This window comes from Pelodiscus sinensis, chromosome 6, assembly GCF_049634645.1.
Source record: "Pelodiscus sinensis isolate JC-2024 chromosome 6, ASM4963464v1, whole genome shotgun sequence".
NCBI lineage: Eukaryota > Metazoa > Chordata > Testudines > Trionychidae > Pelodiscus > Pelodiscus sinensis.
The window spans coordinates 80695569-80712257 of NC_134716.1; the positions used below are offsets into that span (position 1 = coordinate 80695569).

A 16689-nucleotide genomic window follows, 5' to 3' on the forward strand; every position below is an offset into this window, starting at 1 on the left:
ATTGGCATTACAGATAAGAAAGAGAAATACGTGACCCCATGGGTATATAAGATGGGCCCAGCACACACTCACTTTGAGTGTCATTCTACCCTCTACCTGCTGGTCGGGTTAGGTGTTTGACCTCCCGAGGTTCTATGGGGACGCCCACCTCGTATTTTCGTCTTTCCTAGGAATTGAGGGACCGGCCCTGGCCTGACATGCTGGAGTCGAGAGGCACAGAAGGGGGTAAAAATTGTACCTGGATGTGGTCCTCTGTCTTAAGTGTACACATAGAAAGAGTAAGCTGTTACTTGGTACCATTATTTCTATTTTCCTATCTTTATCTTCTTTGTAACCATTTTTAAGATCTATATTTTGCTAGCAGTTAAGAAATAGAACAATAGCCATTGCAACCATATGATTTATAAGCTTCCTCAAATAAACCTGTAACTGTTTAAGTTTTAACCTGACTCCTTCAGTTGCTGTAATAGAACCAAGTACAATTTAAAAGAACTTCAGCCGGTCAGAAAGGGACAGATATAGGGAGCCCTGACTGTTGGCTGACACCGAGTTAATCCGTTACAGAAAAAAAACAACAAATGGTCTGGTAGCACTTTATAGATCAGTGACTCCCAACCTTTTCCCCATGGTGGAACCCCTAAAATAATTTTTCATATCCTGATGAACCCCTACCTATGAAAATGTTTGCTTGGCCAGAAAAAGTTGACAGCAGGGAACGCAATTCAATTAGGCTACATCTACATTAGCATGATCTTGCGCAAATACTCTTTAACGCAAGAGGTCTTGCGTTAAAGTATTTGCATAAGAGATCGTCTTCACTGGCATGTGCCTTTACGCAAGAGATGTGCTTTTGCGCAAGAGCAGCTGTGTAGACACTCTCTTGCGCAAAAAAGCTCCAATGGCCATTTTAGCCATCGGGCTTTCTTGTGCAAGAAATTCACTTGACACTTGAGCTTGTTTCTTTTTGCACAAATGTTGAATTCTTGGCTGAATTTTTGACAAACACACTAGCAGTCCTTCTTCAGACAGCAGATGATTACTTTCTTTGCTTTTAATGTTTGTAAGACATGAGAAAGCTTGTTCACAGAGGTAAGAAGTTGAAAACTGGAGTAAGATGTTCACTGCTTTTGCTGATATCACAGGATACTCCCTTCTTATTGAAATCCAAAACACATCAAGTGGCATTTCACTGCATTTTATCTTCAAAGTTCGATCGCACTGTAGTTCAGTCAATTGTTGTTCTTGCAGACTGAGTAAATGTTGTGAGAACTCAACAAAAGGGTTCCTAACATAGTCATAAATTTCTGATGACAAAGAAGGAAAGTATTGGTCAAGCTTTTCTGTCAGTGATTCTAAATGACTGGTAATTAATGGGATGGCTTCTTTATAATCTGTCTGACTCTGAAACTGAAGTAGGAGTGGAAACATTTCAATATTTCCACTTGAAAGGTGTCTTTTCTAAACCTTGAGTTTATTCTTGAATGCAAGAAGTTCGTCTGTGGAAGTTAGAATGTTTTCTTTTGGGCCCTGCATGGTGGTGTTCAAAGTGTTTAAGTGCTGATAAATATCTGCTAAGTAGGCTAGTTTCAGCAGCCATTTTGTATCTTCAAGAAAGTCAGAAAAACTGGCTTTATTATCTTTGAAGAAAAGCAGTAGTTCCTCTCACAGCTCAAATATCCTTGTTAAAACTTTCCTTCTTGAAAGCCATCTAACATCGGTGTGTAGAAGGAGAGTCATATGGTCTTTTTGCATATTTTCACACAGCTTTGCAAACATGCGTGACTTAAGAGGGCGCTGCTTTATAAAATTGACCATGTTCACAGCTACATCAAGGACTTGTTTTAAATCTTCCCCAATAGTTTTTGAAATAAGAACTTCCTGGTGGAGGAAGCAGTGGGTCATTATGACATCAGGGTTTTTTTTCTTTGATGAGTGTAACAAAGCCTTTTATTGAGCCAACCATTGAGGGAACATCAGCAGTGCAAATTCCAATATACTGGCTCCATGACAAATCACATGATTCCAGATAAGACGACAAGATGTTGAAAATGTCTTGACCTTTGGTCGTTTCTGGCAGCTCTTTACAACAACAAAATTTTTCCATTATTTCACCTTCATTTTCAAATCATACGAATGCCAACAGCTGAGCTTTACTTGTTGGGCTCGTCTACACTGGCCCCTTTTCCGGAAGGGGCATGTTAATTTCAACTATCGTAGTAGGGAAATCCGCGGGGGATTTAAATATCCCCCGCGGCATTTAAATAAAAATGTCCGCCGCTTTTTTCCGGCTTTTAGAAAAGCCGGAAAAGAGCGTCTACACTGGCCCCGATCCTCCGGAAAAAGCGCCCTTTTCCGGAGGCTCTTATTCCTACTTTGAAGTAGGAATAAGAGCCTCCGGAAAAGGGCGCTTTTTCCGGAGGATCGGGGCCAGTGTAGACGCTCTTTTCCGGCTTTTCTAAAAGCCGGAAAAAAGCGGCGGACATTTTTATTTAAATGCCGCGGGGGATATTTAAATCCCCCGCGGATTTCCCTACTACGATAGTTGAAATTAACATGCCCCTTCCGGAAAAGGGGCCAGTGTAGACGTAGCCGTTATGTCTGTTGACTCGTCGACTTGAGAACAAAGTTAGCATTTTTTAGTATTTCAGACAAGACATCTTCAATGTTGTGTGACATGTCTAATAATAATAATAGTATTATTAGAAACAGAAACTTTGTCAATTTTACTTTCAACTTCTTTGCCTATCATTGTACTCACTATTATTTTACAAGCAGGCATTATTAGGCTTTCAGCAAGTGTGACTTTATTTTTTGTGCAACTAACTCAGCTATTAAATAGCTTGCTTCTTGAGCCTTTTCACTGATCGTTACCTTCTTCTCAAAAACTTTACATTGTTTTCCTTGTGAATCCAAAAGTTGTTGAAGTCATCAACTGTTTTATTTGACAAGTGGCCGTGATTAGCAGTGAAGTGTCAATTTAACTTGACTGGGGCCATAGCTATGTTAGTTAGTTCCTCCCCTCCCCCCGCAAACAATGCATAATGGAACGGGGCAAATTTAGTCTCCAGTCTAGGTAAAACCCATGGCCAAGTAACTGTCATTGTAAAGGCGAATTTTTTTTAATATCAGTCACTATTTGGAGAATGGGTACTTAACCACTGAAGGTGCTAACAGCCCCCCCCCCCCCCCCCCCCCAGTGATATCCTTCCTGTTTTAGGAATCTATCTATTGACTTTGATTTTTATCTGCTTAGGTTTAAGTACCCATTCTCCAGATACTTAATGATACTCTGTCTCCCACCTTCTTCCCTTCCTTTTTCTTTCTCTCCTCCTCCCCTTCCCCTCTCCTATTTATTTCAAGTTTTCATATCCCCAAGTCATAACTCCGGTCATCTGAAGAAGTGGGCTGTGCCCTCGAAAACTCATGATACCATCTACATGTTTTGTTAGTCTATAAAGTGCTACCAGGCCATTTGTTGTTTTTTTTTAGGGATGTTGAATCACTGTTATTGGAGATTTTCTAAAATGGTTAGAAGAAACCCTTTCAGGGATAAGCTATGCATACTTAACTCTGCCTCAGCACAGAGGGATAGATTAGACAACCACTTGAAGTCCCTTCAAGACCCGCATTTCTATAGTTTGAGGAAATAAATTCTTAATTCATTCTTTCAGTTTCATGCTGATTTAACAGTTCTTTGGTTTGAATCTGAACGCGATACTAAGTAGGAGCATTAATAGTAGTTACGTTACTTTAACGTAATTTTTGGCTGTTGTTGTTATGGACTAATATTGGATGTGCCACTGTGGCACCCAAGTTATTAATAAATATCTTATAAACCTTTACCTTTTCTCTCTGCTGACATGTCTCCTCCCCTGGTGCCTGCTTCCTCCCAACTCCTCACTCTCCTCTGCTGTACTGATTCCTGCCCTTCTCACTGCCCTCAGTCTTCCTGAGACCTGCCCCCCTCCACCAGCCCTTCTCTCCTCCCTGTGCCCACTCCTCCAGTAGCCCCACTCTGCTCATGTGAGCTACCCCTCCTCATCCCCTCTCCTAACACCTCCCTCTACACCCCTGCCCTGCCCTGCCTCTCTCCTCTGAGGCTGGTCTCTCCCCTGCAGATGCCTGCCCTTCTGCTTCACCCCCAGAATTCCCTGGCACCTGCACCTTCTCTTACTCCTGCACCCTCCTGGTACCTCCCCCTTCCCTCTCTGCCCCTACCTCCTATGTCCTCTTTTTCCCTGATGCCCACCCTCTCACTACCCTCTGCCCCCGTTCCCCTCATACATGACTTGCTCCATCCCCACCTTCCTCATGCCCACCCCTTCTTTCAAGCCTTCTCCCAGCACCTCCCCCTCTCCCCTCTAGCCCCCAATGTCCTTACTCTCTCCTCTCCCAGCATCACTCTGTCCCCCCTCCTGCCTTTTTCCTCATTGTCTGTACTTGCCCCCCTGACATTTGTGTCTCCTCTACCCTGTCCTTTTGGTGCCTTCCCCTCTCCTCCCCCTCTGTACAAGCCCCTTCCTCTCCCAGTCCTTCCCCTTCCTCTACCTTCCACTTTGCGGGGCTGGAGTCTGCGCTCCGTCCCCGGACTCTGAACCCGCAACTCAGCCACATGGAGCAATGCAGCACCCAGCAGTTTTCAAATCCCGGGTCGTGACATTACGTCACGCCTGGGCGTCTCTCTGCCTACCGGTTTGAGCACGCCCACAGGGCAGCAGCAGCCAGCAAGGGGGAGCTCAGTGAAGGTTGCGCACGGCAGGGATGAGACAGGGATGGGGTCGAGGGAGAGACGCTCTGGGGCCAGGGTGGGAGGATGTGTGGGGGAGGCCGGGGCCTGCTCCAGCTCCAAATATTGGCGTAGCATGGGCACCACGAGCCCATACAACTCGCTGCCCATGCCTCTCCTGGCTAGCCAGCTCTCTCTCTCTTTCAGAGGGGGCGGGGGAGTGCCGGCTCCTCACGGAACCCCTAGTTTTGCTTCACAGAACCCCAGGGTTCCCCAGAGCACCAATTGGGAAACACTGCATTAGAGAGAAAGACAGGAATAAAAATAAATGTGTTTAAATTATATACATTAATGAAAATAGTTTAAGTCTTTAGACTACAGTCTGTACTTACATCAATAAGCTGCTGTTGATCCTTCTCAGACATGTTGGTCAGGCTATAATATTTCCCAGCAAGGTCTCCTTTCAGCCCAGCCAAAGCAGTGACCACAACATTTTCTACTTCTCTTCTCTCTGCCCTGGAGCAGGCTGGGGGGAGGCTGAGACCCCGGATACTACGACCAGTACGTACACGTGAGGATAGGACATAGTGTTCATCAAACTGACCTTGGGTAATCTAACCAAAAAAACAAAAACCAACACAGAGCCCTATTTTACATTAATTTTAAAATTTGCTTTTATACATAAGGGATGCCCCTTCGTATGCTCTCTTCAGGCAAATAATCACAACTAATGGGCACTGAGAAATGCAACAAACAGGTGCATCAGCATGTCAGGTTCTAGCACTTTGCATGGAGAACCACAGTGCATTTGCTGACCCTTGGTAGCAGATAGACCAGGTGGGTCCTCTTTAACTCTATCCCAGGTAGATCACATTGTTTCAGTAGCTCCCCGAAAGACAAAGAACTAGGAACATAGGCAGAAGTTGCTTAGAAACAGCCAAGCCTAAGCTGATGCTTATATTTGTTGTTAACTAAGATAACAATAAAGGAAACCCCAGGGAAGGGGTAAATTTAGATCCTGTTTAGTGTGTGTGCTTGTTCTAGGCTCTGTCCTGCAATACTCTGATGCAGCAAAACACTTAAGTGCCAGCGTAACTTGAATAGCCCCATAACACATTGCTAGATTGGGGTCAAAGTAGCAGTCAGACACTACAGTGGTAAGCCCAGTATAAATACCTACACTGAACCAAAGGGAAAAAGTGCTCAGCACTATGTAGCCTTCGGTTAGGAACAGGGCTGAAATGTTACCTGCTTAAATGTGTGGTCAGGGTGGGATTGAACACTGTGTGCAAAGATGCAGAAAAATTGAAGACATCCTAAACCAACCAACGGAACAGCAGAAAAAACAGCAGAGGTCAGTTCAATGGGGTCTTTCCGCAATTTATGAAGGAACAATAATAAACAGTAGCAAGCCCAGGCTACAGCCCAGCAGTAGCAGTGCTTCCAGAAAGGCATTTAAAGTCATCTCTGTCCACGTCCACATAGAGGGAGGGGAAGTGGAATACATACCAGCTCCTGACCAAACTCCTCAAAATGGATGCCTAGCTACCAAAGCATTTAAAATCACTTCTCTTGACTGGTTGAGGGCCAATAAGCTACAATTGTTCTCCACCCAGCCCCCCCATAACTCCACTTCTAAAATTCATTTACTCTGGTCAGTACTAAAATCTTTAGCACATTGACATTTTAAAATTTGGGATCAGCATAAAAATAAATGGAATTTAAGGTTAAAAAACCCCCAAGGAATACTGTTCTGCCTGAACATCGAAGAAGGGAAGTGTCTCATAATATAAATCTAAAATGTCACATAGGGCCTTGCAGAAGACAAGTTGGACAGAATCAGACATCATTTAATCTAATATTGTCCTTTTCTGATCGTGCCAAATTATATCTAAAATTTACTTGGGCAGGTGGAAGAAAGTGTTGATAAATTCTGCCATTGGGACATTACAGTTGTGTTAACTTTAATGTTATTTTCTTTGGAGATGAGAACATTTTTGAATGACGAAATACAATAAAGTTTAATGATAGGAATCTAAAGGATTAAGGATTCCAAATTTGGTCCTACCTTGGATGCATCCAGGTCCGTGTGATGCTTCATTACATATGGGTCATAGCCATTATGTCTCACTTTAATAACTGGATCAAAAATCTCAGCAAATACCTGTAGAATTAAAAGTATATTAATCAAGCATTCCTATTTTTAACACCATTTACCTTATCCATTATCATCCATGGTTACTTAGCATGGATTTCTGTCACACTGCAGTAACTGGACAACAGAAAGGCTGATGAGGCTGGTATACTGAGAGGAGGTGGCCTTTTAGCTCAGTCAGGAATGTTCATGCTTTGTGGTCCAGGAGTCCTGGGTTCAGTTCCCAGTGATGAAAAGCTTTTTAAGGGTGTGTGTCACACTCTCAGATAACATCTCATAATTGTACACTCGTATTTCTTCATGAATTTTACGGCTTTGATAGCCAGATTGAGATTTTGAAGCCAAAAAGCTCTCAAAGATTATCAGAAGATACACAGGGCCTGATTCTCCTTACACTTAAACTGAAATAAATCAGAACTCTCCTGAAGTCAGCAAAATTCCATTATCGTCCGTCCTCACTTAAAGTCCAAGATATGTTCCAAAAAACTTGGATTTATAGTCAAACAGCTTAAAGAAGGGAATTTTTTTTCCCGCAGCGGACTTCCATTTGCACAAATTGGGTGTGTGTGTTTTTGTGCAGCTTAAAAGCGGAGAATGAGAGGACTTAAAATGCATCTATTCCTACAAGCGTCAATGACTTTAGCGTAGAATGAATGTGTACCGGAGAGACTTATAGCGGTGACGCCTTGTAGTCAAAATCAAGCTCTCACTTGTTTGCATTATAGTAGCACCTAGTAGTTCCAGTGAAGACTGAAGTCTTAGGCAACATACACAAACATACAAAGACAGAATCCCTGCTTCAAAGAGATCCCACTTTATTAAAGTCAGATAAAGGACGTGTGGTAAAACTGAGGCACAAAGTGATTTGCACAGTAGGTCAATGGCAGAGCTAGTAATGGAACCCACATGTTCTGAGTCCCAATCCAATCAAGGGTTCTATCCATGAACTTTCATTGCCTCTGTGACTTGTAGGGCTTTGATAACACATTCACCATATATCAAGAGTGAGATCAGCAGGACGGACAGAGGAGGACTTAACGAGGAGATGGAACCAGGGGCTAGTGCAGGAATGCTGGGAAATTAGGAGTGAAATAAGGGTGAATAGACTTGGCTCTCATCCTTTCTCTGATGGGATGGTTAACTTTAGCTGCAATATGTTTTCTCCCTCCTCCTTTGAGTAGAGAATTGGAGCTCTTTTGGGTTTTTTTGGTTTGTCTGGATGCAAAGAAATGATTTTTGTATAGTTTTGATATGGCATGTGTGCATATTGGTGATGGAGACTAAATGTACACTCTCTGCAGAGGAGGGTCAGTCACAGCTCCAAGCTCAGTGAAACAGAATCACCTGTATCATAACCCCACCTTTAGCAGCACAGCATATGGGGTGCTGGCTGTTGCTATATAGAGAACAAATTAAAAAAAAAAGTTAGTGAAATATAGGAAGGGGTCAAATATTCTGGAAAGGTATCAGAACTATAAGCCAGTTCTTTCCAATTCTTATTTTGGAAATTTAAAAACCGTCTTTATCTAACCTAATCTTATGCTGCTATTTTTGGTATTTGTCATGCTCCTAAAGCTCTATGACTAGCTGTCAAGCATCCCACATGTTTCAGAAGAAAATTTCTGCTTGCTTCTACCATGTTTATTTTTAACAATATAATTTCCACATCATTTCAGTTTGGTGACATGTCTCCACAGTCCTGCCACAAACTGAATTTAACAGCAGGAGTGAGTGCAGCTATTGCAAGCAAATAAAACATTATTCCTGTGAGCCCACACTCCATTACCCTTGATAACATCATAGATGGCTGTTTTAATGATGTTTCCTGTTTATTATACCTCCTGCTGAGAAAATACCAGTGTTACCCATATGGTTTGTGGTTATACACACTCTGGTGTGCTATTTACCTTAAATGTGCACTTCTCATGAAAGATCTGTGCTATCCTAACAAGCTCTCCTGAAGTATAATGTACAAGCTAAACATTATATAATAATAAAAATGCTTCACCTCATAAGACTCTTCATCACCAGCAACCATGCCCACAGTTTTAATGAAAGGATGGCCAGGATTGTCAACACCAGTTTGGATACACTGGTCCAACGTGTAACCATTTGGAGTCATCTTGTCCCTTAGTTTAGCATATATTGCTGGAGTGAGACAGTCAGCCATGCAGTTGTTATGTTTGCGGAGGTCAGGATAGTCTGCGCTGAGGAGTGAAAAAAGACAAATGCATTTAACAAGGTATCTTAATCTGTAAATCTTGGTTCTTTTTGCCAGGTTATGAACATATCAGAGGGAGCAAGGACAGAAAGAGTGGTTATTTGGTCAACTTGTTTCCCTATTGTAAACCAGAATTATACTGCATAAGGAGGCTTGAAGTAAACAACAGAGTTTAAAAGCACACTTGGTTCTTGGCTCAAGTATGACATTAAAATTTAGAAAGGAAACAAAGGCATGCATACGCTTATCTACATCCCTCTCTCACCAGTCTGCACTGGCTGCCAGTTATGTTAGCAGTTCATAACGATATTTGCGATGAAAACATGTACAGTTGGGAAGGACATGAACAATGTTCTGATTTAATTTGATTGTGGTTTTGATAAAACTTGAGGTACAAGTAAAGCTATTGGGCCAGATCCCCAGCTAGTATAAGTTAGTGTAACTCTGTGGACGTCTGTGAGGCTACTCTGATTTATACAAGCAGAAAATCTAGCACTTGTATGATAATTATGAGTTTTTTAAATCATCTTATTAAAAAAAGTCACATGGCATTATAAGCTTTAGGTAATTATAATCTATAGGTAAGTATAGGCAAAGGAGTAAGAACATAAGAACAGCCACACTGGGTCAGACCAAGAGTCCATCTCTAGCCCAATATCCGGTCTTCCAACAGTGGCCAATGCCAGGTGCCCCACAGGAAATGAACAGAACAGGTACTCATCAAGCGATCCCTCCCTGTCACCCATTCCCAGCTTCTGACAAACAGAAGCTAGGCACACCCATTCCTATGCACTATGGCTAATAAGTATTGATAGATCTAACCTTCATGAATTTATCTAGTTCTTTTTTGAAGCCTGTTGAAGTCCTGGTCTTCACAACATCCTCTGGCAAGGAATTCCACAGGTTGACTGTGCATTGTGTGAAAAAATAATTCCTTTGGCTTGTTTGAAATCTGCTACCTATTAATTTCATTTTGTGATCCCTAGTCCTTGTGTTATAAGGAAAAGTTATTTACTTGTTCCTATTTATTTTCTCCACACCAGTCATGATTTTATAGACCTCTATCATATTCCCCCTTAGACTCCTCTTTTCTAAGCTGAAAAGTCCCAGTTTTATTAATATCTCCTCATATGGCAGTCATTCCAAACCCCTCTAATCATGTATGTTGCCCTTTCTTGAACTTTTTCCAGTGCCAAGATATCTTTCTTGAGCTGCTAAGGTGATCACATCTGTATGCAGTTTTCAAAATGTGGACATACCATGGATTTATAGAGGCAATAAAATATTTGTCGTCTTATTCTCTGTCCCCTTTTAATGATTCCTAACATTCTGTTTGCTTTTTTGACTGCTGCTGCACATTAAGTGGATGTTTTCAGAGAACTGTCTACAATGACTTCAAGATCTCTCTCGAGTGGTAACAACTAATTTAGTTCCCATCATATTGTATGTATAGTTGGGATTATGTTTTCAAATATACATTACTTTGCATTTATCAACATTGAAATTCATGTGTCATTTTGTTGCCCAGGCACCTAGTTTTGTGAGATCCTTTTGAAGCTCTTCACAGTCTGCTTTGGACTTAACTATCTAGAGCAGTTTAGTATCATCTGCAACATTTCAGGCAGAGCAGTTGTGTCTCTTCCATGTGTTTATTATATCCAACAGTAGTAAGGCAGAGAGAGATCCCACTGACTCAGTGAGAGGGACAGGAAGTATGAAAGGTGGGTGGCAGTGGCTGGAGCAGGCAGATGCTTCCTGCTTGCTCCTGAGTTGGGAGACTGCTGCTGGGCCCAGGGGAGCTATGGACTGGCCAAAGTTGCTGGAGACTTACACCAACCTGACGGTGGAGGAGTTGCCGGAACTATCTTGGACCTTCTACCTGGATGATCTTGACAACCCGCTACAGGACGAGGTAGAACCCAAGAGGGAAGTACGAAGTGGCCCATGGGCAGACAACAGTTTGCCTGCAGCACAGGTCAGTGTGTTGCGGTCAGGATCCCTGCTTACCCAGTGGCAAATCCCACTGCCATTGTTAAAGCCCTGGGTTGGGGTGCTAGTGGGTGGGCCTATGCCTCCTTGCCACTCCAACCCTGGGTGGCAGTCTCCCCCTCTTGAGGCCAAGGATCCAGTGCTTATTGGCCATCTGCTGGAGGCAGGACACCTGAATCCTTTGTTGTTTGGCCCTGAAAAAAGGCCCAAATAATAGACTCTGCTGAGGGCCTGGGCTAACCCACTGCCTCTTGATGTTTGATCCTGAAAACAGGCCCAAGCTATAGATTCATTGCCATGTCCTGCCTGAGGGTCCGGGCTACTTAACTACATTTGCTGCTTGGCCCAGAACTCAGGGCCCACTGTACACTGATTGCCCCACCCATACTAAAGGTCAAGCCTACTGAACTGTGTTTGTTGCTCAGTCCCTGACTACCAGCCTGAGTTGTAGACTCCTGCCATGCTGCTAATTCCCCACAACATGCACCGCCCCAAAATGTAGCGAGGTGGTCTGGCCTCCCAAAGACCCAGAGTGGGAAGAACCCTACTACTGAACCACTATGTCAGCACCACATCATTTGTACATTTAAAAAAAACCAAAAACAAAAACAAAAAACCACACACCTTCCCTTTGGTAGAGTTTACAATGATAGCTGCCTGAGCCAACAGTTAATCCTAGGAATTAGATGACTGATAAGTTTATGAGAACCAACCCAAACCCTTGCCTGAAATTTGAATCAAAACTGAACTTTATTTGGGGCTTGACAATCATGTATGTGGCTGGTGGTTTTTATTTTGTTTTACATTTTCACCCAGCCACACTTCTTGGTTTTGTTCATGCCATTTTGAATTTCTTTAAAACCAGGGTTACTAGAGAGAGATCCTGTTATCAGATTTTCAGCTTATTAGGATCCTCCCATCCTGAGCTCCTCCTTATCTACATGCATAAGTGTCATATTTGGACCATGGTGACTTCAGCAGCTACATGGAGTGGGTGCTGCTCAGCTTAAGGTATGACCCAGAAACCTTACCTTGGAGGAAAGAGTTTTCGTCTTTCATGAGATTCTGCTCTTACATTCTGATGATTCAATAGGTATCCAGTGGTTAAGGCCCCTGTGCTAACTGTTGCAAAGAGCACAGCAGTTCTCCGGCCGGCCAGGAGACGAGAAAATGCACTAGTCATTCTTCTGCGTTAAGACTTCTAGAAGGTAAAACACTCTATATGAGAAACCATATTTGATGGGTCTTTTAACTTAAAACTCTATATACTGAATGCAGCAAATAAATCCTCACTTTCACAACAGGAACATATAGTAATTCGATAAAAAGGCATTTTTAAAATTATTCTTTATGTGTATTGCAGTAGTGCCTAAAGGCAGGACTGGCAGCATTTACTTTATTTCTGTTTATAAACCTTTGAGTTTGACTTGAAAAACCATTGAATCTTTTAAGGGCAGTATTGAACACAACATTCTAAACCCAACACTTTCTCGTGCGTATTAACTGTTTTGAGGCTTTTAGGGTCATAATTCAATTCTGTAGTTGAATAGTTTGCTTTGTAGCAGTAATAAAGTTACATAGCAATATCTTTATTGACACATGGGAAGATTATAATGTCCAAGTTAGACATAGCAGACAAAACATTGCAAATAATATGTAACCAAAACTGAGTTTGAAATATCAATGAGGTTTAGCTTCTGTTTGAAATTTTATTAAATATTATCATCATTTGTTACACTGTATAAACAGAGCTTTAAAATGTCTTGTGACAGAAGACTTTGATACACAATATAAACCAGGCACTACGACATAGGTGCCTGTTTTCAGCAAAAAATGCTAAAGCCTGACCCTGCAATTTCTTACTCAGGTAAATATTCCCACAGAAATCAATCTGATGACCAGGGAAATTAGAATTACCCAAATAACTACCATAAGGACATACACACTGGGTCTGTAATGCTGACACACCCATGTAACCAGAAACAGCTGAATTAAAATCAGTTCTCCCAAAATTATTTACAACTTGTTAGAAGTATTTCTTTACAAGGACAGATGTTCATCTGACAAAATCCACAAACATCCTTCATAGTTTTACTTAAGAACTGCCAAATAAATCCCACAGCTGGATCCTGGATCCCAGTAGGGCTGCTTTGCACTTCACTCATGGCATACAGCAACCTTAAACCTGTCTTATCTGGTAAGTGCCTTGAGCTGTTCTACTGAAACGGGATCAAAGGAAATCATAGATGGTCTAAATCTCCTTATCCCCATATGTGTTAAGCCAACCACAGCTGGGTCAGATCCAAGGAAGTGCCTAGGTGCACTGTATAAATAGTTAACATATAAATTGGTAGTAACCAGTGAGCTGAGATCTGAGAAGTCTTTTATCCTATGAAAGAAACAATTGAGAATTTTTTTTCCTCACCCTTACTTTTTCCTCTCATTTGATCTCCAAACAAGGCTATTTACAGAGGTTATTTATTCCTGGATTACAAAAGGAACTGTAAGAAATAAAGTAGACTTGTAAGTGATGCTTAACTTTCTCTCATCCTGAGATTTTGTGAGTTGTCTTAAGTTTTGTAAAAACAGCCCTGTGGCTAAACTAGGATAAAATGAATCTCAATTACTTAGCTGGCTCACATCCTTCATACCAACCTCCTTAGATACCTCAGAAGGTAGAGTGACTTGCTCAAGCCACACGATAAATCCACAGCAAAACCCACATTAGAACCCAGGATGAATTCCTGAGTCATACTTGGTCTAATTCCTCCAGAGTCTGCTGCCTCTCGAGCAATGAAGTCTTTTACGTCATCAAGAAAGGAACCCGCCTGAATCTCATTTGCATTTTCACTGATCTGACAGTTCAAAGAAGTCTGGATCCCCTCCTCCCAGAGACACAGTCCTGCTTTTGGCCTCAGCTCTGGGGGTGGGTTGGACAGGGATAAGTGGGCTGACTATCAGTATCTCCTCTATTAAAAATGTTCCAGCACCACTGCTAAAAGTGAGTGCAAGTCTAATTTGGTCCCACTTCAAGGTCCCTTTGCACAGAGGGAGTGGTATAGCACAGCCTAAGTGTGAATGAGAATCAGGTCCAAAAGGCAGCACCTCAGTATACTTTTTAGAAGCTCACCCAGAGGTCTATTATTAATTGTGTCTCATCAAAAAGCTGAGAGTTGCACAAGATACAATGGTGGCACCAGAGGGCTGGCAATCTATAAGGCAGACTATGAACATGACATGTGCTATGCTACTCATAAGAGGGAAATAACATGAATAATATTTGCAGTGGATTTATTTGTAATTGTGGGACTCAGAGAAGGTTGCAGGGTGAAATCCAGGCCTGGCAAAGCTCCCACCAACTTCAGGACAGGATTTCATTCCAAGAGTTTGGATGGGTGAGAGTCTGACAAATCTGGCTTGGAGGGTGCTATGTCTCTATGAAGCAGGTTGGAAGGACAACAATCTTTCACAAATCTTCCTTATGTGCAATCCTTCCATTGCCCTTTCAGTATTCTCAAGGATGTATTTATTGGGTTTAATAATTTTTAATGCTTTTTTATTTCGGGGAGGTAAAGAGGTTCTCAAAACACCTCCGAACATCTTTTCTGTAAAAACAATGCTTTAATTTCTGAACACCACTCTGAAGTCCTAGAGTTAATCAGATCATGGTCAAGAACCTCGCTTCCCTTTCCATTCATGTCTAATGAACATTGTGACCTTGAATGCTTGTCATTTCACTGTGCTTGAAACTTTCCAGTAGATTTCACTATCTTTCTGTTTAGTTTTTGACTTTGCATGATTCTTGCATACTTCTTTACAGTTTTGAAGGCAGATTTTTTCTTATATCCTGTGTCTAGTTCTAATAGTTTGATACCAACTTCTTAGTAATTGCACACTTAGTAGAACCAAAGGCCTTTTATTTCTAATAAAAGTCTTTTCTGTCTTCTCTGCTTTCTAAGAACGCATATGATATACTGGCTGAAAAAATATTCAATATTTTGTTCATTGCTCAATGGTGAAAAATTGCCTCAAAACAAAGTACTGGTTAAGAGATGACATTTAAAGAGCATCATTTTGACATGATCAGTCATAAGGAACTGATCAGAGAGTAGTTATTAACGGCTCACCGTCATGAAGAAGGGCGTAACAAGTGGGGTTCCACAGGGGCTTATTTTGGGACCCATTCTGTTCAATATCTTCAACAAGGATTTAGATACAGGCAGTCCCCGACTTACGCGGATCTGACTTACAGGGTCCCTCCGCCTGTGTGGCTTTGCTCGGGTCTCCCTGGTCTGCTGGGGGGACTTCCCCCAGCACCCCAGGGAGACAGGAGCAAAGCCGCACGGGCAGCAGGGTTCCTCCGCCTGTGCGGCTTTGCTCGGGTCTCCCTGGTGTGCTGGGGGGGGACTCCCCCCAGCATCCCAGGGAGACAGGAGCAAAGCCGCACGGGCAGCAGGGTCCCTTCACCTGTGCGGCTTTGCTCGGGTCTCCCTGGTCTGCTGGGGGGGGGGGAGGAAGGGGCGCAGCTAGTGTGCCCCCCCCCCAGCAGACCAGGCTTTTGTTGCGGGACGCCTCGGGTAGAGCAGCTGGGGTGCTGCCAGGTTGGTCCTGTGGGAACCTACCGGGCAGCGCCCCAGCTGTTCTGTCCCAGGCTCCAGATTCAGCAACTGTTGAAACTGATCAGGCTGATTCCAGGAAGCTGGGGGCAGAGCAACTCTGCCTCCGGCTTCCTGTAGTCAGCCCCTGGTCAGTTTCAGTGGCAGCAGCTGAATCTGGAGCCAGTTCCGACTTACATACAAATTCAACTTAAGAACAAACCTATAGTCCCTATATTGTACGTAACCCGGGGACTGCCTGTACTGGCATAAAGAGTACGCTTATTAAGTTTGCAAATGATACGAACCTGGGAGGGATTGCAAGTGCTTTGGAGGATAGTGTCATAATTCAAAATGATCTGGACAAACTGGAGAAATGTTCTGAAGTAAACAGGATGAAGTTTAACAGGGAGAAATACAAAGTACTCCACTTAGGATGGAACAATTAGTTTCATACATACAGAATGGGAAGAGACTGTCTAGAAAGGAATACTGCTGAAAGGAAGTTAGGGGTCATAGTGGATGACAAGTTAAATATGAATCAACAGTGTGACACTGTAGCAAAAAAAGCAAACATGATTCTGGGATGCATTAACAGAAGTGTTGTGAGCAAGACACAAGAAGTCATTCTTCTGCTCTACCCTGTGCTGATTAGACCTCAACTTGTATTGTGTCCAGTTCTGAGCACCACATTTCAAGAAAGATGTGGAAAAATTGGAGAAGGTCCAGAAGAGCTACAGAAATTATTAAAGATCTAGAGAACATGACCTATGAAGACTGAAAGAATTGTGCTTGTTTAGTTTAGAAAAGAGAAGACTGAGAGGGACATTATAGCAGTTTTCAAGTATCTAAAAGGGTGTTACAAGGAAGAGTAAGAAAAATTGTTCTCCTTGGCCTCTGAGGGTAGGACAAGAAGCAATGGGTTTAAATTTCAGCAAGGGAAGTTTGATGTTCCTTGTGTTGTAAGATGAGGGCCTGAAACATGAGCCCATGTATTACAGGG

General features: G+C 42.5%; 1 protein-coding gene across 2 annotated transcripts in view; it reads right to left on the minus strand.

The window, feature by feature from the left end:
• CKMT2 (creatine kinase, mitochondrial 2) overlaps window positions 1–16689 on the minus strand; it is a 46381-nt gene that overhangs the window by 16024 nt on the left and 13668 nt on the right. For both annotated transcript variants that reach the window (XM_075932209.1, XM_075932210.1), the window contains 4 exons: window positions 12123–12292; window positions 8890–9088; window positions 6795–6890; window positions 5119–5340 (listed from right to left, as the gene is read on the minus strand). In XM_075932209.1, coding sequence (XP_075788324.1) covers window positions 5119–5340; window positions 6795–6890; window positions 8890–9088; window positions 12123–12274 — 669 coding nt within the window. In that variant the 5' untranslated portion in view covers window positions 12275–12292. The remainder of the gene's footprint in view (window positions 1–5118; window positions 5341–6794; window positions 6891–8889; window positions 9089–12122; window positions 12293–16689) is intronic.